The following is a 25,021-nucleotide window of genomic DNA, read 5'->3' as shown; positions in this document are numbered from 1 at the left end:
TAAGGACAACTGGAGAGTGACATATCAGGGAATATATCTGCCTGTCCTTGAATGACTCTGTCCAGTGCCAGGGACCACATTTGCCTGACACTACGATTGGGATACTGGGGTAGATTTGATAATTCCCTCTCCAATCATGTGAGACATTCAACACAGTGCTCCCTAAAATATACATTAAATATAGCCCTGTAATAGCAAGCTACACTCAAAATTGGGAACATTGCTTGCTCTTAGAAGGCTGTTTGTGGCCATCATAAAGTGGGAGACTTGGGACTGGTGAGAAGGAAAAAGATATGGTCCCATTAGAATAAGAAATCCTTCAAACAGAGATAGATTTGTGAATGAAAATTGAGAGATAGGGAAGCAAGTGAAAGTATAACAAGTCAACTATATTTCTCCAGACCTTTCTTTTTAACTAACTTGAAAAGAACTGACACACATCTTGTTGATCTAGTTTACAAAGCAGTGTAGGCAAGTCTATTTGGTACATAAGTAAGAAGGCAGCAGAGGTGGCAATCAGTACTGGGTGGCTGAGCCCGTGGCTGCTGGGTTTCAAGCCGTGACCCTTTTTCAAAAATCTTGGCTGTAGCTTTGCATCCAGCAGCACTTATGGAAGCATTATCTTGGTGATGACTGGTATATTATAAGCCCTTGTACACACGGTTGGAGATTCCGACAACCAAATCCGTCGGAGTAATTCCGACGGATTAATTCCGGAAGAGGTCCGGAAGTGATGTTGCATACACACGGTCAAACTAAGTTGTCGGAAAATCCGATTGTACATAACGTGATGACGTTATTTTGTTACAACGGGACTATGTTCAGGCTAGTAGCCAATAGCTTTGGTCTAGGAATTTGTTTCAAATAGTTTTATCGAAAAGTCAAGTAATTCACACTAGAATAAGCAGAACAATTTACAATGGTAGCAGTAACAGAAAGTAACCAGATAGGCTGCATCTTAAGTTTGCAGAAGTAGATACATTAGAAGATTCTAAGACAGGCCCATGGACCCTTTATACTTAAAGTATAGCAGATGTACGGTATCCCAGGAGGGGGCCGGGTAAAAGCAAACTTACGGACTCAAAAGAAGGAAAGTCATTTAACAAACATTGTTGAAATAACAGCTATTACAAGGGGTAACGGTAGATAGGAGAGTTCCGCAAGGTAAGTTTTACGTATAGAAGAAATAGTGAGGGAAAAAGAATTTAGGAAAAAGGGAGAGGAATGAGAAGAAAGAAAGAAATAGGGACACAAAAAGGAAAAGAGGTAATACCAGAGGATAGGGTAGAAGAGGTAAGAGGGAATGGGAATGGTTGGAAGGCCCACGCGAACCACGGACAGTAAATTTGCGGGCTTTCTGGGCTAAGGAGCCATGAGACGAGTATCAAAATCTTTCGGTAGGAAATGGTCTACCCAAGGTTGCCATATTTTATTAAACAATGGGATCCTATCCAGGATGACTGCCTCCATTTTATCATGAATCATTGCCTGTGTAACTCTATGTTTTGTTTCAGTTATATTCAGGGAAGGTGTCCTCCAGGCTTTCGCAATCGTTTGTGGTCTAGGAATTTGATCTGAGCATGCGTGGCACTTTGTCCGTCGGAGTAGGCTACACATGATCGGAGTATGTCCAATAGGAGCATTTTGTCGGAAAATTTTACCGGCAAGTTGGAAAACTTGGTCAGTCGGTTATTCCGATGGAAACAGTTCGATGCAGACCACACACAGTCGGAATATCCGACAAAATGGTCCGATAGGACACATTCCATCAGAATCTCCGACCGTGTGTACAAGGGCTAAGACTTTAAAGTACGTGTATATCCAAACATTAAAATCTCATATCATTTCTAGCATATTATTATAACTTCAATAGTAATTTAAATCTTTTTAAATCTGCAGCTTCCACCGAAAAAAAATATCTGGAGATTCTAACATGAAGGTCCTTGTTCAGGTACTTCTTATATTAGGTTCTTCTGTCACTATCTATCAATTGCACTCTTGCATTGTTCCCCTGTCACATGTGTAGCTGATGGAGACTGCAAGGGGCTGTGCAGGCAAAATTACACAGGCATGGTCAACTGTTGTCACATCAAGAAACCCAACCTTAGAAATGCCATACAGCCAACGATCAAGAGGAAATATGTAGACAGGAAATAACAGTAGAAGAACAGCAACACTTAAATGTAACAAATAATGGGAAAAAAAAGGTGAAGAAAAAGCATTGATTTAGGAAGCTAAATGTCATCCAGTTAGGGTTTACATCTTTTTTAATTCTCTAGTTTTAATATATAAAAATACAATTGAGATACTGATGTCTTTGACTATCTAAATTTAATTATATTGGATAAAAGGTTATGGACATCCATGTCCATTTCGTAACTATTTAATATTTTATTGAATAGCTGGAATGCACCAGCCTTTCTGTTTTTTTATATACAACACAAAAATGCACATATTAAAACCTTGTAGTATATTTAAATTTTTATTAGATTATACCAATGAGTTGTATTCTTGCACTTCTCTTCAGCCGCTGAAATAGTCTTCAGCAAATGCTGCAAAATATGACAGTGCTGTATAAAGCAGGAAACTTAATAAACCAACTAGACAGTAAATGGACTTAATGTGAAATTGCTATGCAAAAATGTAATATGCCTTTTAATAACTGAAATATGTGTGTACAATAAATTGGGGAAAACTCTAGAGTGCCATTTTAATTAATACAAGCAAAACAAGTTTATTAACAGTAATAATGCCTCTGGGCACAACATAGCCCCTCTAGCTATGGAGAGAGTGAAGGGATGTTAATGGCTAAGTTTAGACTGAATAATGATGAGGCTTTGTTATAGCAATGCTCCACTTGAATTCAGTAGCACTTACCAGAGGTTTTTATTGACAGGAATAAATCCTTCATCCCTTGTACACTTGGTTAAGATGGCCGATACAGTCCCCTGTGGGAAAAAACAATAAGGCGACCAGTTGGTCAATACACAAGAGTAAAGATGGATGGTTGTATAGTCAGCATTGGATACCAAAGGGACAGATGGGCCGGCTATGATCGGAAGTGTTTTCATTGATCACTCTGTGCATGAATGTATAGGTTAACCTCTTTGTCACCATAAGGGCATGGCTAGAATTGACTTGTTAGTTCTTCTGCTTAGTTCCTTAGCTAGCTATCTTATGCCTCTTATTGACAAGAGATTTGTTCCTAATCCAAACAAGCAATTAGGGATACAACCCCCCCCCCCCCCCCACACACACACACACACACTTTATATATAATTTAAGAAAGGAAAATAAGTAAGGTTACAACTAAAAAGGGTCATGGATTTGAGTCTGTAAACATGTATTGATGGCATAACTTCAGGCTGTGTGGCATTAGGTATTTACTATGTACCATGTGCATGATAGAATTCTCATTCCTAGGTTCATAGCATCCAATCACAATTCAATGTGCTTAAGTCGGACTAGTACATGATGGATTCTGAGTGAATGCTCAGAATTACTGCACCTTTTATTCACTAAGAAAGACACAAATTTCGAAGGATAACACACAGTGAAAACAGGCCAACTAATAGCACAGGTGTGTGATGTTCTATTAGTAAAGACAGGATTAGAGGTCAGTGCCCCACCCTCCCGAGGGCAGTCCATGATTGTAAAGGGAGATGATTGGTGCACTTGTGCACCATGCTATCAAGGACAGGACAGGCCAAGAAGCTGAGAGAGAGGGTCTCACCCAGGGGTCAGAGGTGCTCTAAACCAGAGAGAGTCTATGAGAGACGGAATAGCTGGCAGCTGTGGAGGAAAGGCACAGAGCTGGAAGAGGTACATCGTTTGTGTACTAGCAGTGGGGATGGGTGCTAGAATGTCTGGAGGACCGAGGCACAAGGCCTAAGCCACAGATAAAGAGAGGCAGGAGGTTTGAATGTTGTTCTGTCCTATTGATGGCGAGACCCCCTGCGTGGGATGATATTGATTTGAACTTTTGCTTTCCTTTAAATAAAAGTGAGTAGGAAAATCCCTGAAATGTACTTTTGGCGTGGAGTAAACTCACTGTATAAATGCATCTACCATGAGAGCTAACTACCCCATCGCACAAAACATATCATACAAAAATTCTCAGTTCACTTTAACAATTGATTTTGGAACAAATTAACTTTACCAAATCATACACTTATACACTGTTAAGAATTTGTTCATTTGAGAAAAAAGTTCCATCCTGCTCCTTCAAATTTTCTCATTATTGTGGTTTGACCCCACTAGCAATTAGAAAATTGACCAAAAATTTTTGAACAAAATACAAGTATAAAGGCGCGTACACACGGGCGGACTGTCTGGCCTACTTAGCCAGCCGAAACACATTTCAGCGGACAGTCCGCTCGTGTGTGGGCTTCAGCGGACTTTTTCAGCGTGCAGTCTGGCGGACTAAGTATTTCGGAATTTCCGTAATACTGTCCGTCGGACTCGCATTTCAGCGGACAATCCGCCCGTGTGTGTGCCAGTCCGCCGTACTTTTGAAATGAGCAGACTTTTCCCGCCCGGAGAAAAGTCTGCTCATTTCGAGCGGGTATCCAGGTAGGCGGGGCCCGCGAAGGAGACGTCGCTGGCCCCGCCGCCTGGTATGGACTTAAAGGGGAACCCCAACGCCGAAAAAAATCAGCATGGGGGTCCCCCCCAAGTCCACAACAGACCCTTGTCCGAGCACACTACCCGGCCGGCCAGGAAAGGGGGGCGAGCGAGCGCCCCCCCTCCTAAACCGTACCAGGCCGCGTGCCCTCAACATGGGGGGGTGCTTTGGGGAAGGGGGGCCGCGCGATCCCCCCACCCCAAAGCACCTTGTCCCCATGTTGATGAGGACAAGGGCCTCTTCCCGACAACCCTGGCCGTTGGTTGTCGGGGTCTGCGGGCGGGGGGCTTATCAGAATCCGGGAGCCCCCTTTAATAAGGGGGCCCCCGGATACCGGCCCCCCACCCTACGTGAATGTGTATGGGGTACAATGTACCCCTACCCATTCACCTGTAAAATAAAAGTACAAAAAAAAACACAACACACGAGATAAAATACTTTATTGCACAGCTCCGGGGGTCTTCCGTCTTCGGGGGTCTTCTCGCCGGACTGCTCCGCTATCTTCTTGTAGCTCTTTTGCTAGCGGAGGAGTCCGGCTTTCTTCCTCGCCGCCGGCCTCTTCTCCCGACTTCGGGGGTCTTGTCCCCCTCTTCGGTTCTTCTGCCGGGCCACCGCGCCTTCTTATAGCTCTTTTACAGGCGGTGGCCCGGTCTTCTGTCACCGCCGCCGCCGCATTCCGTTCTTCTTCTTCTTCTTCTTCTTCTTCTCCAGGAGATGTTGCCTCGACGATCTCTCCGGCCGGAATGCCAGGGATGCACTGCGCGGCCACTTATATAAGGACAAGGGGCGGTGTCACATGGCTTTATGTCACATGGGTTGGTGTCACATGGTGACCCCGCCCCCTTACGATGTCATAGTCCCCATGTGACATCAACCCATGTGACCAACCCATGTGACATAAAGCCATGTGACACCGCCCCATTGTCCCTATATAAGTGGCCGCGCAGTGCGTCCCTGGCATTCCGGCCGGAGAGATCGTCGAGGCAACATCTCCTGGAGAAGAAGAAGAAGAAGAAGAAGAAGAACGGAAGGCGGCGGCGACGGCGGCGACAGAAGACCGGGCCACCGCCTGTAAAAGAGCTATAAGAAGGCGCGGTGGCCCGGCAGAAGAACCGAAGAGGGGGACAAGACCCCCGAAGTCGGGAGAAGAGGCCGGCGGCGAGGAAGAAAGCCGGACTCCTCCGCTAGCAAAAGAGCTACAAGAAGATAGCGGAGGAGTCCGGCGAGAAGACCCCCGAAGACGGAAGACCCCCGGAGCTGTGCAATAAAGTATTTTTATCTCGTGTGTTGTGTTTTTTTTGGTACTTTTATTTTACAGGTGAATGGGTAGGGGTACATTGTACCCCATACTCATTCACATAGGGTGGGGGGCCGGTATCCGGGGGCCCCCTTATTAAAGGGGGCTCCCGGATTCCGATAAGCCCCCCGCCCGCAGACCCCGACAACCAACGGCCAGGGTTGTCGGGAAGAGGCCCTTGTCCTCATCAACATGGGGACAAGGTGCTTTGGGGTGGGGGGGCCGCGCGGCCCCCCCTTCCCCAAGGCACCCCCCCATGTTAAGGGCACGCGGCCTGGTACGGTTTAGGAGGGGGGGGGCGCTCGCTCGCCCCCTTTCCTGGCCGGCCAGGTAGCGTGCTCGGACAAGGGTCTGTTGTGGACTTGGGGGGGACCCCCACGCCGATTTTTTTCGGCGTTGGGGTTCCCCTTTAAGTCCATTCCAGGCGGCGGGGCCAGCGACGTCTCCTTCGCGGGGCCCCGCCTACCTGGAGACGCGCTCGAAATGAGCGGACTTTCCTCCGCGTGTGTGGGCGAGTCCGTTCATTTCAAAAGTAGGGCGGATAGTATGGCGGACTTAGTACGCCGTATTAGTCCGCTCAAAAAGTGCCGTGTGTGGGCAAGTCCGTTCATTCGAAAGTATGACGGACTGTCCGTCGGATTGTCTGACGGACTAAGTTGGCCAGACAGTCCGCCCCGTGTGTACGCGGCTTTAGATGCCTAGAGCAGTGCTCCCTAAAATCTTGATGTACATAGATTTTAATTTTAAAGCCATATATACATTTCTTGTGTTCTTGGGCACTTGAGAATTGTGCTACGTTCTTGTACTCCGATGAAAGCTAAAATTAAAGTATACTATGACAGAATACACAACACCCTAAAGAGACTCATATTTACCTATAGTGCCTTGAAAAGGTATTCATACCCCTTAAAATTTTCCACATTTTGTTATTTTACAACCAAAAACGTAAATACATTTTATTAGGATTTTATGTGATAGACCAACACAAAGTGTTGCAAAGAAAGTAGAAAACATGATGAAGAAGCTTTGGGGAGACAAATACTTTGATCCAAGCTCTGGTAAATTCAGCAAATCTGCAACCTCTCCTGATGGAAAGAAGTTACCACGTACCTTCAGCCAACTTATTCTGGATCCTATTTTCAAGGTATTTGATGCTATCATGAACTTCAAGAAAGAACTGTGTCATAACTGTGAAGCGGAAGAAAAATGATAAATGGTTTTTAACTTTTTTTACAAATACATATGTGAAAAGTGTGGCGTGCATTTGTATTAAGCCCCCTGAGTCAATACTTTGTAGAACCACCTTTCACTGCAATTACAGCTGCAAGTATTTTTGGATATATCTCTACCAGCTTTGCACATCTAGATAGTGACATTTTTGCCCATTCTTCTTTGAAAAATAGCTCAAGTTCTGTCAGATTGGATGGAGGGCGTCAGTGAACAGCAATTTTCAAGTCTTGCCACAGATTCTCAATTGGATTTAGGACTGGACTTTGACTGGGCTATTCTAACACATGAATACACTTTGATCTAAACCATTCCATTGTAGCTCTGGCTGTATGTTTAGGGTCATTGTCCTGCTGAAAGGTGAACCTCTGTCCCAGTCTCAAGTCTTTTGCAGACTTTAACAGGTTTTCTTCTAAAATTGCCCTGTATTTGGCTTCATCCATCTTCCTATCAACTCTAACCAAATTTTCTGTCCCTGCTGAAGAAAACATCTTGACAACATGATGCTACCATCACCATGTTTCATGGTGGGGATGATTTGTTCAGAGTGATGTGCAGTTTTAGGTTTCCGCCACACATAGCGCTTTGCTTTTAGGCCAAAAAGTAAAATTTTGGTCACATCTGACCAGAGCACCTTCTTCCACATGTTTGTTGTGTCAACCACATGGATTCTTGCAAACTGCAAATTGGACTTCTTATGGCTTTTTTTCAACAATAGATTTCTTCTTGCCACTCTTCCATAAAGGCCAGATTTGTGAAGTGCACGACTAATAATTGTCCTGTGGACAGATTCTCGCACCGCAGCTGTGGATCTCTGCAGCTCCTCCAGAGTTACCATGGACCTCTTGGCTGCTTCTCAGATTAATGCTCTCCTTGCCCGGCCTGTCAGTTTAGGTGGATGGCCATGTCTTGGTAGGTTTGCAGTTGTGCCAAACTCTTTCCATTTTTGGATGATGGAATCAACAGTGCTCCGTGAGATGTTCAAAGCTTGGGATTTCTTTATAACCTAACCCTGCTTTAAACTTCTCCACAACTTTATCCCTGACCTGTCTGGTGTGTTCCTTGGCATTCATGATGCTGTTTGTTCACTAAGATTATCTAACAAATCTCTGATTGCTTCACAGAACAGCTGTATTTATACTGAGATTAAATTACACAAAGGTAATTTACTAATTAGGTGACTTCTGAAGGCTATTGGTTTGATTTTAGTTTGGAGTATCACAGTAAAGGGAACTGAATACAAATGCATGCCACACTTTTCACATATTTAATGTAAAGAATGTTGAAAACCATTTATAATTTTCCTTCCACGTCACTATTATGTGCCACTTTGTGTTGGTCTTGCACATAAAATCCCAATAAAATACAATTACGTTTTTGATTGTAACAAGAAAAAATGTGGAAAATTTCAAGGGTATGAATACTTTTTCAAGGCACTGTTTTTAGAGCATTTAGGGAACAATGGCAGAGTTTCTTGAAAGTAAATCCCCCTACCCGCTGATATCCACCTTACCCATGTTTAGCTGCTTCAGGGGGCCAGACTGTGGCCATTGGGAGTAGAAAAGGTCCCGATGTCCGTGGAAATAAACAATACCCTATCTTAGATATCATTAGGAGAATAGCATCCCATCATTGTTGTCATTGGGAGAAATTGTGTCCCATCATGGGTGTCATTGAGCCTCATTATTGGTGTCATTGGGAGGAATTGTTTCCCATTTTTGGTGTCATCGGAAGGAATTGTACCTTCATCTGTGTCAGTGGGGAGAATTATGTCTCCTTGTTGGTATCAGTGGGGTTTTATTAGACCCCAAGGGCTGGATAAAAGCAAGCAAAAGCCCACATATGGCCCCCTAGGCCAGTTTGGAGACCACTGCTCTATTGGAACATAGAGTTAAAACCTTGTGAAAGCTCCATGTGGGAAGAAGTCCTCGCTTGAGAGGGTTAGTGTCCTCCTCACTCACATGTGACAGTGGTCAAGCCTGGTGATTGGCTGCTCAGGGCTAAGTTAAGAGATATGGGAGAAAGCACATTCTTCTCCATTCTAAGGCCGCGTACACACGGGCGGACTGTCTGATGGACTTGGTCCGCTGAAACATGTTTCAGCGGACAGTCCGCTCGTGTGTGGACTTCAGCGGACTTTTTCAGCGGACAGTCTGGCGGACTAAGTCTTTCGGAATTTCCGTAATATTGTCCGTCCAACTTTGGTTTCAGCGAACAGTCCGTTCGTGTGTAGGCAAGTTGGATGGACTAAGTATGGCGCATGCTCAGAAAGGATTTACACGGCCGAAGGTTGCATTGCAGTGTATTGGACGTCGTATTTCTAGTCCCGTCGTACGTGCTGTACACGTCATCGCGCAAGCTTTCAGCGGACTGTCTGTTCATCGTGTGTGGTCAAGTCCGTTCATTCAAAAGTAGGACGGACTGTCTGTCGGATTGTCTGACGGACTTAGTTGGCCAGACAGTCCGCCCGTGTGTACGCGGCCTTAGGCCTCATGCACACTGCAGCTAAAAAATTTCCGTTTTACATTTCATGTTTTTTTACCTCTAAATGCCCCTTTATGTTAGCCTACATATCCATGCACACATAGGCATTTAGACGCAGAAGCTTTTAGGGGTAGAAATCTAGATGCACCAAAATTTCATTCAGAGCATCTAGCAAGTCAGCAAGTTGAGTAATATTCATGGATAACTTCATTAAGCACATAGTCATTGTTATATTGCTGTTTTCTAGAGCATATCTAATAACGTATATGACCAAGGTATTATATAGAAATGATATTGTTTTTAGCAATTTTAGTTTAGTTGCAATTTAAAGTGTAAACATTTTTAAACAGTTGTTTTATATCTTTTTTTCTATTTTTTCAATTTTTGTATACAAATAAACATTTAATACATGATGAAGGATTCCTAGAGCACCGTGGGTCTACCCAGCAGTTGCAGCCTACATTGAGGCTCGGTTTTTCTATCTGAAACTTCCAACTGAGTCAGATTAGTATTAGTGTCACTGAGTAGTGTGAACAACATAATTGTTTAATCAAATAAGAAAACTGACCCTTTTGCTACTATAAAAAGAAACCTAAAGTATTAATTATTGTTTTTTGAGATTAGATATTTAACCGACTAAAAAAAGGTACAAAAATAACATTTTATTTATTATATTTTACTTCTTACTACAATTAAATAAATAAAATAAAAAATGTAAAAACGAAATGTATAAAACTTACTGTAGTCTCCCTTTAAAAAGAAAGTTGGCTGCAAAAGCTTCACAGAACTGCAGCAATTTCAGAAACAAAAAAAAAAAAAATGAGCTTTTGCTAAAAAAGAAGTCAGTTTTAGTGCAATGAAATGGTATGACAAATTTGTTTTTCTCAGATTTGGCAAAAAAAGATCATTAAATATTAAATTGGTATGAACATATTATATTTTATGGCCTTTTTAATCACCCCAACCATTCTCTGCATTTCAACTTTCACAAACATCGTATTTCACTTGTGTTTGTCTTTTAGTGTGCAGTTTAAAGACAGTTCTTAATAACTCTGCCCACTATTAGAGGCTGCAAAACAGCATAAGGGAAATCTAGATATTGGAGTTCATGTCCTATACATTATATACACATGAATATTTAAAGAGACAGTAAATCATATTATGATGTTCAATTAATAACTTGTACAAATACTAAAAAAGTTTCACTGCCCCATTAGCACCATAGAAAATTTAGATAGCTGTTATATGGAAGAAAATACATATACATACAGTCATTTTCTTGTTTCCTGAGACATAAGAAGTGAAAAAAAAAAAAAACTTTTCACAATAGGGAACATGTTCTGTTAGCTGTATTTTAGTATCCCCATTAAAGGATTTTCCCTCTATTCCTATTTCATTGACAAGAGGTAAAATCTTCTCCAAGGTAGTCCATTTCTTCATATGGCTGACTCTCCAGGGTTATATGTCAATGTATCTTTTCACCTGTAAACACTAAAGCTGGCCATAGATGGATTGAAATTGGGCCAGTTCAGCAGGAACTGGCTGAGCTTCGATCCATGTATGGCAGTTCCTGCCCGACAGAAGTTAATTGCTACATCAACTTCTGTTGAATGGGAATGGTAAATATGATGCTAGCTGGGCACCCCAGAAACTGGTGTGAGACGGGGCAGCCATGTTGTTCAAAATTCATAGTCAACCATGATATTTTTTTTTTAACAGCAGTGACCCCCCCTTTTAAGGACATGGCTACATTAAGGCCAGCCAAACAGGGAGCAAATTTCTTTCCTGCAACAACGGGTTGCAGGAAAAAAATTCCCCCTTCAACACAGACAGTGTTGATACGGGAATCTCTCCTGCCAGGTCATTGTCTTCTTCCGGTGAGGGGACAGGAGAAGCCGTCTCCACGATGAGAAGACAGTGATTATTGCAAGCAGCTAAACATAATAATAATAGGCAGATAATCGCAGGTAAAACCCTGCATCCTGGTTGTACCTAAGCTGATTACTATGTAACTATGTAACTTGGTACATTCAGCCTGCCCAAATACAGTTCGAATTTTGGCTGGTTCCTGTTGAGATGGCCGAGATTCAAGCCGTGTATACAATTGACAAACTTTTAAGAATTTGTTCTTAAAAGTTCATTTATTCATTTACTTATTTTTCTCCTTATTGTTCCAGTTTCTCTTACTTTAAATGATGTTTGGTTTTGGTTTCAGACATTTTTGACTGAGGTTAATTGACTCTCATCACTAAATGCAATCTCCTCAGCGCCTCCCCTGTTTTTAGATGTTTCTTTAAATTGGTAGGTAACTAATGAAGGCCATGATGGCTTATATGCATTTATATAGTGCATTTTTGTTCCAGGTCTTGATGCCCTAAGTGCAGGGTTATCTCGACTTGGACAGTATGAATTTATACGTTTATATTTTCCCTTTTTCTCTTTCTGACTTTCCAGTCTCTACGATTGCCCTTTTTACCCCCTGCAGCTACACTAAGGTGATTATCAGGCGGTCGCCATCTGCATGATTGCGTCCTAGCGGCCCTTCATGCGGGGTCACTGAGGGGTAGGTATTCGGCCACACATGGGCATTATAGATGGATGTGTGTGTTCGTATGGTTTTTGGTTTGTCCAGATCCATGGTGTGTGCCTATTTATTTCGTGCAGCCCTTGATTTTGTATTTTAATTTGCATATTTTTTTTTCTTTTCTTTTGTAGAATTGTTGTCACTTCCTTTGAGATTATATTCTATTGCCCCTGAGGAAGCCATTTTTATGGCGAAACATGTAGGGAAGGACTGACCAGACAGCATCTTAAGGCTAATGCCATCTTGGCCCAACACGCTGCAAGCTTTTGGCTGTCTGAAAATTGGATAGAATATATCTATTTTATGCTTAATTATTCAATTGTATTATTATTTTTTCTTTTTTTGTTTTCTGTATTTTTATCATTGTGTGATATTTATTAAAATTTGATATTATAATTTAGTTTTTTCTAATATTTTCTTATTTTTGTTCATCTGTATCTATGCTCCGCGATAATCCCATTTTCCTTTGTTGCTTTTGATGTAATGTATTTAGGGATGAGGTGCAGTATCTATAATTGACTCCTTGCCACGCAATTTCTACAAAAAAATTAACAAACTTTTAGTTGCATTCGAAAACACTCTTCCAGAACAGTATTTTGATAGGATTAGCAGAGTATAACACAGAACACATCTCAATCTAACTGCTATTGTAAAACATTCAAACTTTCAGGCTTAGGTAACTAGAAGCTTAACAGACATCCATCCTCACTGATACTATCAGATTTATCACCTGTTGTATAGCTGGTGGAATGGCCGAATGCTCATTTCTGGCTGGCTGTTATTTGCAAAGAATCCAAACTTCAGTGTATTTCATAACTCCTGAGATGATAACAGTACAGCCAGAATAAGGACATATTTACCTGTATCAGTTAATGAGCAACATTTTAAGCCCAAACATCATTATCCTAAGTCCACGTACACACGGTCGGAGATTTTGGCAACCAAATCCGTTGTATTTTGTCTGTCGGATTTAGTCCAACGGATTGTGTCCGAAACTGTTGCATACACACGGACGGGCCAAGTTGTCTGATTTAGCGGTTGCCAAGAACGCGGTGACGTAATTTCGTTACGATGGGACTACATTCAGGCTAGTAGCCAATAGCTTTGATGTAGGAATTTGATCTGAGCATGCGTGGCACTTGGTCTGATCAAAATTCGCTAAACATGATCAGATTAGGTCCGACCAGCCCAGTTGGTCGGGAAATATTTCCAACATGTTGGAAAATTGGGTCCGACGAAGATTCGGATGGAATCAGTCCGATGCATACCACACACAGTCTGATTATCTGAAGACACGGTCCGATAAGACGCATTCCGACGGATTCTCCGACTGTGTGTACGCGGCATAAGAGGTATCAGAAGCAAATTAGGCCCCTTACCTCCCCTAGGTGAAATAGCCATCAGATACCATTTATATTTGTATTCCTTCAAAAGATAATTGAATGCTGCTCAATAATTTACAAATTAACAGACTTACCTATATGTATTTAAAAATATTAATACCTACAGCATAGAAAACTTTATCAGTGGGAGCTTGGACAGCTGCATGGTCATAAACTTGTGACATCCCTTTAGCCACCCCTCAGAACTCTTGATTGGTCAGATAATTTCTTACAGCATACCCGTCATGGACCAGAAACGAGAGACTGCATCAGCAGTCGAGAGCTCTCCTTTGACCATCAAAACAAGGAATATCAGCCAAGATCTATGAGAGCCACTGATCCATCTTATGCTAATTGATTGGACTCTGCTGAACACACAGAACCAGGATGTTAAGTATTTTCATCCCTAATTCCTTTTCTTTTCTGTTGCATTATTGTCTCTTTGTTCATTTATAATAACTTTTGTATGAAAATATTTTGTATGTACTGTTTTATCTTTTCTGTTATTAAAAAGTATTTAGAAAAGTGTTAATAATGTGTCTAATGCCGAATCTAAAGAAACCCAGTCTCTTTGAAGAGCTCTACTGTATGGTAAATCAATGGGTATACCTGTCTGTGGTGATAGTGTGCTTTACAAATGTTTATTTAAAGTCATAATTGTTATGGCTAATATTGTGAAGTTTTGATATTTTACGATAAAAAATAACTTGTGGCAGATTAAAGCGCTAACTGCGTAGTTAACAAAACCGCGTGACGATTGCCTCAGTTATGTAGCAAAAAGTGCAGTGCTATAAATTGATAAATATGTGTATACCACAAATTATTAAGGTGCAAACAATATCCATGGAATAAACCATAGATATAAAAATCAATAAAATAGTCAATAAATTGAACAACAGCAATTGATTAAAAATAGCTAATATGTCAATAGTGCAAAATTGTGCATAAATGTGTATGTATGTGTTACCACAAAATATGTGCAAAGTGCAAAAGTGCAAGCAATATTCATGGTGTGAACCAAAAACTAGAAGATCAATAAAACAGTCAATAAAGTGCACAACAGCAATTGATTAAACAAATAACCAATATATCAATAGTGCAAAAATGCAAAATGTCTGTATTGAAATTAATGAGTGACTTGAATTCATAAACAATAGTCCTGGTACGCTGGTGAGCTGTGAACGGAATCATTCATAAATAGTGGAAAATGAAATAGACTTGACCACATGAGAACACCACCACAGATATATAGGAGGCTTACCAGAAAGCCAGTGACCGCCCTTATTCAGAACGCTCACCCTCCAGCTTTATTGGAGGGTAATGCAATGCTGCATATAAAGAGATGACCCACAGCCGAGTCACTCGATCGATCAAGATAAAAAATAAAGATAAAAAGTTGGAATTCAAAACAAAGTAAAACACATCAGTGTGTGAGAGCGATCCCACGTGCGCAGAGTGCGTGTGCGTAGCATCCCAGCAATCATTTCATCATACGAGATGTCATCAGCAGTACCCCTGATGACGTCACGTATGATGAAACCATCGTCATAGTGGGTTATAGTGCTTAGCTGCTGTACATTATTTTTGTTCATTTTAGCGCAGATATTTCTTCAACTTGCTCTCAGTTGCCTGGCCCTTAGATTGTGGTCCCGTGAGCTGGAAAATCTTTGTGCAGGGCGAGGCTGAGAGTGTCATCATCTCATATCAGTGACAGGGGGTTGTGAGTTTGACCATAAATTTGTCACAAGTCCATCATAAGCATGTTGGAAAACTTTTCTCGATAGTGGCTGCAGCCACTGATCAGTGTATTATGATGATGGAAATACAATGTGCCAATGGGGAGGATTCCTCCATCCACCTCGCTTATGTGGATGGAGAAATCTATTTATTTTTTTCGGCCAGCCTGTTGGCTGATCGAAAAAAAATTGTAATCTATGATCAGCTTAAATCTGTCCAAGCTGAGGGGCCCCATCAAAACTCGAGGACTGTGATTTGCAGTTGTGTCCCTAGCACACGTGCTGTCAGGCAGGCTCTTTCAGAGGACAGAATGATAGCAGCAGAAGAATCCCTGTTCCCGGAATGCCTGGAAGAAGAGGGGCGTTAGCGTGTGCTAACGTCCAAGCGCATATTTGCATGCGAGAACGTGTGCAGCGCATTCGATGACAGATAAGGGTGGCAAATTAGCTATTTAAGCTGCATCAGCACCCAGGATCAGTGCTGTCTTGTCTACAGCGTTCTGTGGTTGTTCTGTTTCCTGTTACCTGCATCTGCTCTTGAATTATTGACACAGCTTGTTCCTGACTATTCCTGTTTCCAGCTGCATCTACCCCAGCTTGTTCTTTAACCATTCTCCTGCCTCCGCATCTGTATTTGATCTGATCATTCTGTGTATGACCTTAATTGTCTGACTCTGCTTACATTCCAGCCCCTCCAGAGCTACCAAGTTGCTAGCACCTGTCCAGCTACCTCTGGGATCTGCTCTTCAGCTAAGTACCAGCCTTTTCCTGTCCATGGAGATCTACTGCCATCTGGCGGACTACTGGATCAGCAGCCCAACAGCAAGCATGTCTACTGGCACTCATGTGACTCTACACTCCTGTGCCACCTGTATACTCTACCAGGGGCCCCGAGTCAGGGGCCCCTGGTAGAGTATACAGGTGGCACAGGTTTTTCTTTAAAAGAACAAGCATGTTATTATCACCCCCGATCTTCCTCTGCTCGGGTCCCCCACCGCCGTTCCTGGCCCCTCTTTCCTGCCCCTATAGCAAGCAACTTGCAATTGGGGCATCCGAGCAGGCTCAAGCCCAAGCTCTGCTCTGTGTGTCCATTCAGACATGGAGCGTGGCTTAGCCCCTGTCAGTGAAATGGCTGTGGAAGAACTGGCAATACTAGAGATGGGCGCATCATCTGCACTTTCATTGAGCATTGCCTGAAGAATGATTAATTGGTGAACGCAGGTGCGTGGCGGAGCGAATCAGCAAACGCTCATGCTCAATGGCATGCACATAATGTGACAGATGTGGCCACTTGCTGGCCTATAAAAGACTGCTGCTGATTCCACCAAATTGCAGGATTGTGTTCCTGAGCCTCTGTGCATATTCCCTTGGATTTCCTGTTGTGACCCGGCTTGCTCCTGACCTGTCCTGTCTGATCTCCTCTCCTGGGCTTGACCCCCTGGCCTGCTCTTCTGACGCCGCTGCTGTTTGACTTCCTGTGTATGACCCCGGCTTGCATTACGGACTTGCTTACTTCTTGCCTGCCTTGCCGTGTATGACCTCAGCTAGTTCCTGTTCCTGCTACCTGCCTGCTCCTTCTGATTGATCCACCATATTTGAACCCTGGCCTGGTTTTTACTACCATCTCCTGTGTGCACTGCTGCCAAGGTTTCCTGAAAGACATCTGCCTAGCTGTGTATCCTGCCTCTTCCATTATACTTCAAGTGACCACTGGTCTGGCTCTTCCACCTGGCAACCTGTGCTTCTTTGGGCACTACACCTCCTGTATCACCTTCAGGGGTGTACTGCACTTGGCAGCAAGGGGAGCCTTCTCAGTACTTCAGCCTCCAACCAGGTATGTGACAGCCCTGCCCCCTCTCTCTTCTCATTGGCTCACTGGCTTGATTGACAGAAGCGAGAGCTAATGGCTCCCTCTGCTGTCTTGACCAATGAGGAGGAAGAGAATGGAGAGAGACGCTGCTCTTGTGCACATTGCTGGATCAATATTGGTCTCAGGTAAGTATTGAGGGGGGGGGCTGGGGGCATAGAATGCATGAAGGTAAAAAATCTTGAGCCAACCACTTTCAGTGTTCTGTAGAATAAAGGTTGCAGAAGCCCCTAAGTACTGTTATTCATAATCCTAACCTCTAAAGGGCTGGTTCTCACATGCATTAGCCCTTGCTGCTCATCTGAAAAGTGGACTGCAGTGGGTCCCTTTTCAGAGGTGTTTGACAGGTGTTGAGGAGATGATATGTTGCCCCCTCACCGCCTGTTTTAACCTGGTATAGGCTGACCTCTTGCACTGCAAAGCGAAGCATTGCTGCTATGCCATGTGCATCTGCATGTCCTTGTTTAGGTGGATCGAAAAACCGTGGCTCAACCATATTCTTTTACTGCCCCCTCACCACACGTCTGAATGAGCCCTAATGTTGTGCAAAGGGAGTGTGTACAACTGTGACACTTTCTTCTTAGTGGACTTTACACATATTGGCACACATACTGAAATTCCTCTACTTGGACAAACTAGTTTAATGGCAACCAATCAAGTTCAGGCTTGCACTTAAAAATACAGATTGGTAAAGTCATCTGAAATTGGATTGGCTGCTATGAGACAACAAGGTTGACTGTTACTAAAATAACTATGTAGCATTGCTAGGCTTAGAGCATAAACAATAGTAGATCTTCAGGATTTGTAGCTGGTTTAAGAGCTAGGTGATTCAAAAACGGGACACTGTTCAAGCACTTTAAAATGAGCTTTGAGGTCATGCATTAGTACACAAGCTGAGCAGCTGCTTTAGGAGCACATTTTCAAACACTTCATTAACGTTTCCAGATAATTCTCAGTTGTGGGGCCCGGAAGAGTTTTTGTTCATCAGGTAATGAATAACAGAAATCCTTTGAAGTATAAGGGACCTTCATCAGGCTCCTTGTTACCATCAACACCTGCCTGGCTTCACTCATTTGTGGCTTCCCTCTGATACATGTATGTAATTATAGATGTTAGAATTTCGTTTGGGTCATTGATGAATATATCTCTTACCAAAAATGATAGCTTTCTTCGTTCTTGTATATAGATTGCATATCTGCCAAGCACAACTCAACATTTCTCCCAAACTCAGACAATGCTTGAGTGAGACATATGCATATACACTTACCCACCTTCCTGTTGCCTTTCCTTTTCATTTTGTCTTTTTCATGGTTCCTCGTCTGCTGCCCTTGCATCCATGGTGCCATTTTGAAAATCCTTTCCAGGGTCAGCTCCTAATATAGTTTTAGTGCCCATGGGTGATGTCATGCAGCATGTAACAGCATACAGTGCTTGTGCAAGATGAGCCATATTGATGTCATGCATTGCATAAAACAATACTGCAAGATCTTGTGAGATCTCACAGAGAGGTGTGGCTGTTACTCAGCTATACCAGCACAGAGCACTGGCACTGGAGGGCAGCAAGCAGCCTTTTTAACTTGGAGGTAAAAAAAAAATTAAACCATTGGCTAGCAAATATTAGACACAAGTGTAACATCTCTGCATGCTGGGAGATCATCTAACACCATTTTTTTTCTTGGTTTCCCTGAAGGTATTGATGATGTTGCCTTCCAAGAGGGCATCAGTGCAGCCAGGGCTACATCATTAGTGCCTTCACTAATGGTGTAAAAAAAAAAAATGGTGCTAGATGATTTCCCAGCATGCGGAGATGTTATACTTGTGTCTAATGTTTGCTATCGAATGGTTTAAAAAATGTTTACCTCCAAGTTAAAAAGGCTGCTCCCTGCCCTCCAGTGCCAGTGCTCTGTGCTGGCATAGCTGAGTAACAGCCACACCTCTCATCACAAACTTCCTTACACAAACTTGTACTGTACAGCAGGGGATGCTATCTGGTTGTCATAAATGACATGAAATGTCCTCTTGTGAAAATCTTTTGCACTTGTGGTTGCAATGATATGATTGCCCAGTTTACCTCTACAAAGAAGTCTCCAGAGTACAAAGCTGGCATGAGTGTTCCTTTTGCCCAGCCAAATATCCCATTCCTTTATTAAATTTGATTTTATATAAAGAAAAAAAATCTTTTACAAATGAAAAAAAATACCTCAGTTAAGCCCCCTATCCATATCCACATGTAAACAATTAATAGATGCCCCGATTGCTGTTATGAATACAGTTTAAGTTACACTAAATAAATAGCTATCAATAAACAGACAGCTGGGAGAGATGTACAAAGACATCCAGAGATGAAATGTAATGTAACGCTAAATAGAGATTTAATGTACAGTATGCACAGACATATCTGTGCGGTTACTTTATTACTTTTGCTTGGTGAGCCCTTAAAGCAGCTAGTAGACAAATGAGTAACTGAAGAAACAGGTAAGTACATCACTTAAATATATTGATGTAGACTGTTTTACCTGCCAAAGGATTTGCACTTCTGTATATCCAATGTTCTGATTACAAACTTCTGCCACACAAACCACATTCTGGTTCAGAAATGCAGCTTTTTGTGTCACCTCTATGCTTTCAGCAACTGTGCAGGGGGCATATCCAACCATTGGAGACACAGACTGCTGACTGAGTAACAGCACTGGTTTAACTCCCAGTGTGAGGCTGACAAAGGGTACAGTTTACACTGGCATGCACACACATTTAACCACTTTCAGACCGGACCATTTTGCAGGCCAATGACCAGACCACTTTTTGCGATTCGGCACTGCGTCGCTTTAACTGACAATTGCGCAGTCTTGCGACGTGGCTCCCAAACAAAATTGATGTCCTTTGTTTTCCCAGAAATAGAGCTTTCTTTTAGTGGTATTAGATCACCCCTGCGGTTTTTATTTTTTGCGCTATAAACAAAAAAAAGCAACAATTTTGAAAAAAAAGCATTATTTTTTACTTTTTGCTCAAATAAATATCCCCCAAAAATATATATTAAAAAAACATTTTTTTACCTCAGTTTAGGCCAATACGTATTCTTCTACATATTTTTGGTAAAAAAAATTTACAAAATAGGGGATAGTTTTATGGCATTTTTATTAATATTTTTTTTTACTAGTAATGGCGGCGATCAGCGATTTTTATTGTGATTGCGACATTATGACAGACACATTGGACATTTTTGACACATTTTTGGGACCATTGTAATTTATACAGCAATCAGTGCTATACAAATGCACTTATTCCTGTGTAAGTGACACTGGCAGTGAAGGGTTAACCAGAGGGTGGCAGGGTTGGGGTTAAGTTTGTCCTAGGGGCATGTTACTAACTGTGGGGGGTGTGGCTGTGTATTAGTGAATACTGAACTCTGCTCCAATCACAGGGAGCAGAGATCAGTGTCACTTGTTGCCAGGCAAAACGGAGAGATGCTGTTTACTTCCGCAGCTCCCCGTTCAGCTTCTCCGTGAGACGATCGCGGGCATCCCCACGATGGTCGAGTCTGCAGGATCTGTGGTCGGGCTCACTGGGGTCCTGACCGGCACGTGCGCGTGCCACTGGCAGCACACACGCGATGGAACGGAGGCAATTTCAAATGGACGTACCTGTATGCCAATTTGCCTGTCTGTGCCATTCTGCCGACGTACATCTGCGTTCGCCGGGCAGGAATTGGTTAAGGTGGTTGTAAAGGCTATTTAAAAAAGAAATATTAATAAACAGGTTTTTACAGGGACAGGTGGTGCTAAATTATCCAATGGAACAAGCACAAAAATGTTTCTTGTACGATACCAGATCATGCGATTTTCATTTAACCAGTACAGTTTTCATCCAAAAATGCAATACGAATACAATACAATAGATCCAAATTTTTATTCTGTCATATGAGCATTTTTGTAACTTTAGTAACCTCTTAATTTTCGATATGGAGACTTGCATGCAAAAAACCCCCCAAAAAAACACATGATTATTCGTCCGATATTCTCATTGCATGTACCAGGCTTTAGCCCTTGTACACACGGTCGGACATTCTGATGAACAATGTCCGATAGGACCGTGTTGTCGGATAATCCGACAGTGTGTGGGCTCCATTGGACTGTTTCCGTCGGAGTATCCGATAGACCAAGTTTTCCAGCTGGGCTAAAAAAATTTCCGACAACATGATCCGATCGGACTTTGTCCGATCATGTGTAGAGAATTCCGATCGGACAAAGTGCCACCATGCTCAGATCGAATTCCTAGACCAAAGCTATTGGCTACTAGCCTGAACGTAGTCCCGTCCTAACAAAATAACGTCATCACGTTAAGTACGATCGGATTTTCTGACAACTTTGTCCGACTGTGTGTATGCAACAGTTTCGGACAAAATCCGTCGGACAAAACCCATCGGACAAAATCCGACGGATTTGGTTGTCGGAATGTTCGACCGTATGTACAAGGGCTTAGAGTTAAATCAGGAGGACTGCTTTGTTGGCTAGAACATGAAAAAGGCATGTTTTGTGTGTTCCTATTCTTTTCCTTTTGTTTCTTTGATGGCAATTAATAGCATTACATTGTGGACATTAAAGAGGAACTGCAGTCTGCTCACATAATTTGTAATAAAAACATATTTGTCATTCTAAAGCTTCCCTCCAACCACTTTGCATATTATTATTATGCTGCAGAAATCTCCCTCCACTGAGTCTGGCTGCATCCATTTTAACTCTGGGCAGTTGAAGCTGCTGCCTGTTTACTTCTTGGATTTACACAGAGGCACACCTCCCAGCTCTGCAGCCCTGCAGCTCTGATTGGCCCTCTTTTGACTCATCCCCCTTCCCTTCCAGGCAAACTCTCACGAGAGTGAGAGAGAGAGCTGTGCATGATGTCATAAGCCCTAGGCTAATGACCAGACAAGAAACAGGAAGTGGGATTTATAAGGTATTTACTGGCAGAAAAAAAAATAATGTTTTACTATCCAAAGTTAAAACAACAAGGGCAGAATATTTAATAGATGGAAAGTTGAAAAAATGACTGAAGGTCCACTTTAACCTTTCTTCAAAATTGCCTCTTGTGACCTGTGTGACTACTTTACATTTTAATGGGGTTAGGATGCAGATAAGGTGTGACCTGGTTTTAAGTACTGTAAGTAAAATGTAGCATGCGGACTGAAAAGTGTCCTTGGAGTTACTGTAAAGACTTTTACGCTGAGAAATATTTGCAGAGATAAGAGTTTCCACTTTTTAATGCATTCCAGTTTCTGCTTATAAGCATTTAGAAGGCCAAAACTTGAGATGCCTACAGGAGGACAGTTTAGCGGATTCAGTTTTTCACTCCAGTGCACCAGTCCATGATGAACCCTTTTGTGGGCAATCAGGGGATCTGTGCTCCCCTGCCTTGTAAATTTGAATCTGTGAGATTTGGAGGACCTTCTTTAGCAAGAGTGCAGGCATCTTTTTCAAATTTTGCTACCACTTTTTGGGCATTTTTATTGCCTGCCTTGCTGGAGAGGAAATCTGTGGCATCTTGTAAAGGCTAGTCAGCTACAGTTCAGTCCTCTATATTTTTCTTGGTCTTAATGGAGCAGTAGCAACGGAGCAAGTCAAAAGGAATAAAGTGTGGAATGCAACCTCGAAACCTCTCAAAATTGCAGAAGGATCTCTAAGAAATGTGGCTCTTTCACTGTTTGACCAAGCCACATCTTGCACCCCTAACTTTGGCATTCAATGGTCTATTAGCTTAGTATGCACCAACATTCACAAGCCTTTTTAGCATATTTTATGTTAATTTTTTATGTAATATTATGCTAATTTAAATGTGATTTTTTTTTTTATTCTTTGTTGTATGCTGGTGCCTTCAACCTTCAGCTTCCTTTTCTTTTTTTTTATTCCATAAAGAATTTATTAGAATTTTCAAACAGGTAATACAGGTAATACAAAAGGCATCTGAAAAGAGATAACTTTGTCGCAGAACAGGGAATAAAAAAAACATGGCAATATACATCTGCTTAAAGAGGAGCTGCACCTAAAAAAAAAATATTAAAAGCCAGCAGCTGCTAATATTGCAGCTGCTGACTTTTAATAAAATCACACTTACCTGTCCCAGGGTCCAGCGATGTCGGCGGCAGATGACGAGCGATCGCTCGTCTCGCTGCTGCCACCGCCGCCATCCTCTGTCAGGGAATCGGGAAGTGAAGCATGACGGCTTCACTGCCCGGTTCCCTACTGCGCATGCGCGAGTCGCGCTGCACGTCTCTTCAGATCCCCCGCTGTGTCCTGGGAACTGTGTGTTTCCCAGAACACAACAGGGGGGGGGGGCGGGGTGTCTGCGGGGGTCTGCGGCGGTCTGCCCGGAAGTGGGTGCAGATACCTGGATTATCCAGGTAACTGCACCCCCCTCCCCCCTGAAAGGTGCCAATTGTGGCACCAGAGGGGGGGAGGGATCAGATTAGCAGAACTTCCCCTTTAGGGTGAAGAACCGCTTTAATATTAACAGTACACTTAGTTGTAGTTCCTGCATTAAATGCATTCAAAATGCCTGCCAGATATAAATGCAAATTTTCCCCTGAGATTGTCAATGCGTAACCATACTTGGTCTTGGTATCTCTAATGCTTATAGTTCTTTCAGGGCAATCAAGATGACCAGGCCCCCCTGGCCATCCCGATTTGCTGGGTATGGGGAGGAAGGGGGGACAAGCATACCAAACAGTTTGCCCGCCCCCTCCCTACTCCCCACCCCAGGAAGAGAGACAAAGGACAGGAAAGCATAGCAAAGGAAAGAAGAAAAGGGAAGTTGAGTATGAGAACCTGATAGGAAGGGGGGGGGGGGGGGGGTGAGGAACCACCATCTACCCCCTCCGCTCGCCACCACAGCTTCCTTTCTTGAGATAGCTGTATGTTATACAAATGTGGTACCATATCAGACCACTATACCAATTATTACATGACTGTTAATGCCTCATTATCTCTTGGATGGAGCAACAGTCATCCAACGACTATGGGCAGCCCTAGTTCTGTAGCTCCTGACTTCAAAATCCAGGAATACAGAGCTGCAAGACAATGACATATAGGGCAAAAGATCAGTAGAACAGAAACAATGAGACAATTTATATTTTTACAGCAAACTCACCTTATACTCCTCTGCAGAAAAGCAGTTAGCAAATTTCCTATGTATACTATTATTTCTCATCAAATCCTTAAAAAAAAAAAAAAAAAAAAGAGCAAAGTACAAAGCGCAAACACCTATATGAACCTAATTGCATCATTCTAATTGTGCTAAACTCTTGAATGATGAAATTTGAGTGCCTGTTATGGTAATTTCTTTCATACGAAATAAGCTTTTTGTTTTTTTAAATTAGGCATGTCATAACTACAGACAGCTAAGGTCATATATTATTCACTGGTAATGAACATACAAATGTTCTTGTTGATAATAATCACCTCTTGGCATTTCAGGTGTAATGACGCCATTCAGTTAAAACGTCTGGGTGAGACGCTTTGTGACAAAATCAGTAGTGAGTTATGGACCAGAATCATGCGGTGTGCTGAGCCCCCAGCGTGTCACTAATGAACATGCCCATGACACAAAATCAAAGTTAATTTTTATCTTGGATGAGGCAGCTGTGACTTTTGCTGTAAATATGATCCTATTGTTTTCCTGTCAGTATGATGGGTTGTGTAGACTATGCCATTAATAAAACAATTATCACTAAGACCTGAAGCAGCTCATAAGGTGAACGCACTCCAAAAATCCTCTTAAAGTTGAATACCCCCTATGTGGTCAATGTATCACAAAATACAAGTTTTTTTCCT

General features: G+C 42.5%; 1 protein-coding gene across 1 annotated transcript in view; it reads right to left on the bottom strand.

Moving 5' to 3' along the window:
- The window catches only part of LOC143930034 (heparan-alpha-glucosaminide N-acetyltransferase-like), a 519,140-nt gene that overhangs the window by 33,822 nt on the left and 460,297 nt on the right, over window positions 1–25,021 (bottom strand). The window contains exon 13 of the mRNA XM_077453933.1: window positions 2,878–2,948. Coding sequence (XP_077310059.1) covers window positions 2,878–2,948 — 71 coding nt within the window. The remainder of the gene's footprint in view (window positions 1–2,877; window positions 2,949–25,021) is intronic.

The sequence above is a fragment of the Lithobates pipiens genome, unplaced genomic scaffold, assembly GCF_037356315.1.
Source record: "Lithobates pipiens isolate NorthernLeopardFrog02 unplaced genomic scaffold, aLitPip1_a1.2 Scaffold_25, whole genome shotgun sequence".
In the NCBI taxonomy this organism is placed as follows: domain Eukaryota; kingdom Metazoa; phylum Chordata; class Amphibia; order Anura; family Ranidae; genus Lithobates; species Lithobates pipiens.
The sequence above is the reverse complement of the archived record's forward strand: the minus strand, read 5'-3'. Positions and strand labels throughout refer to the sequence as shown.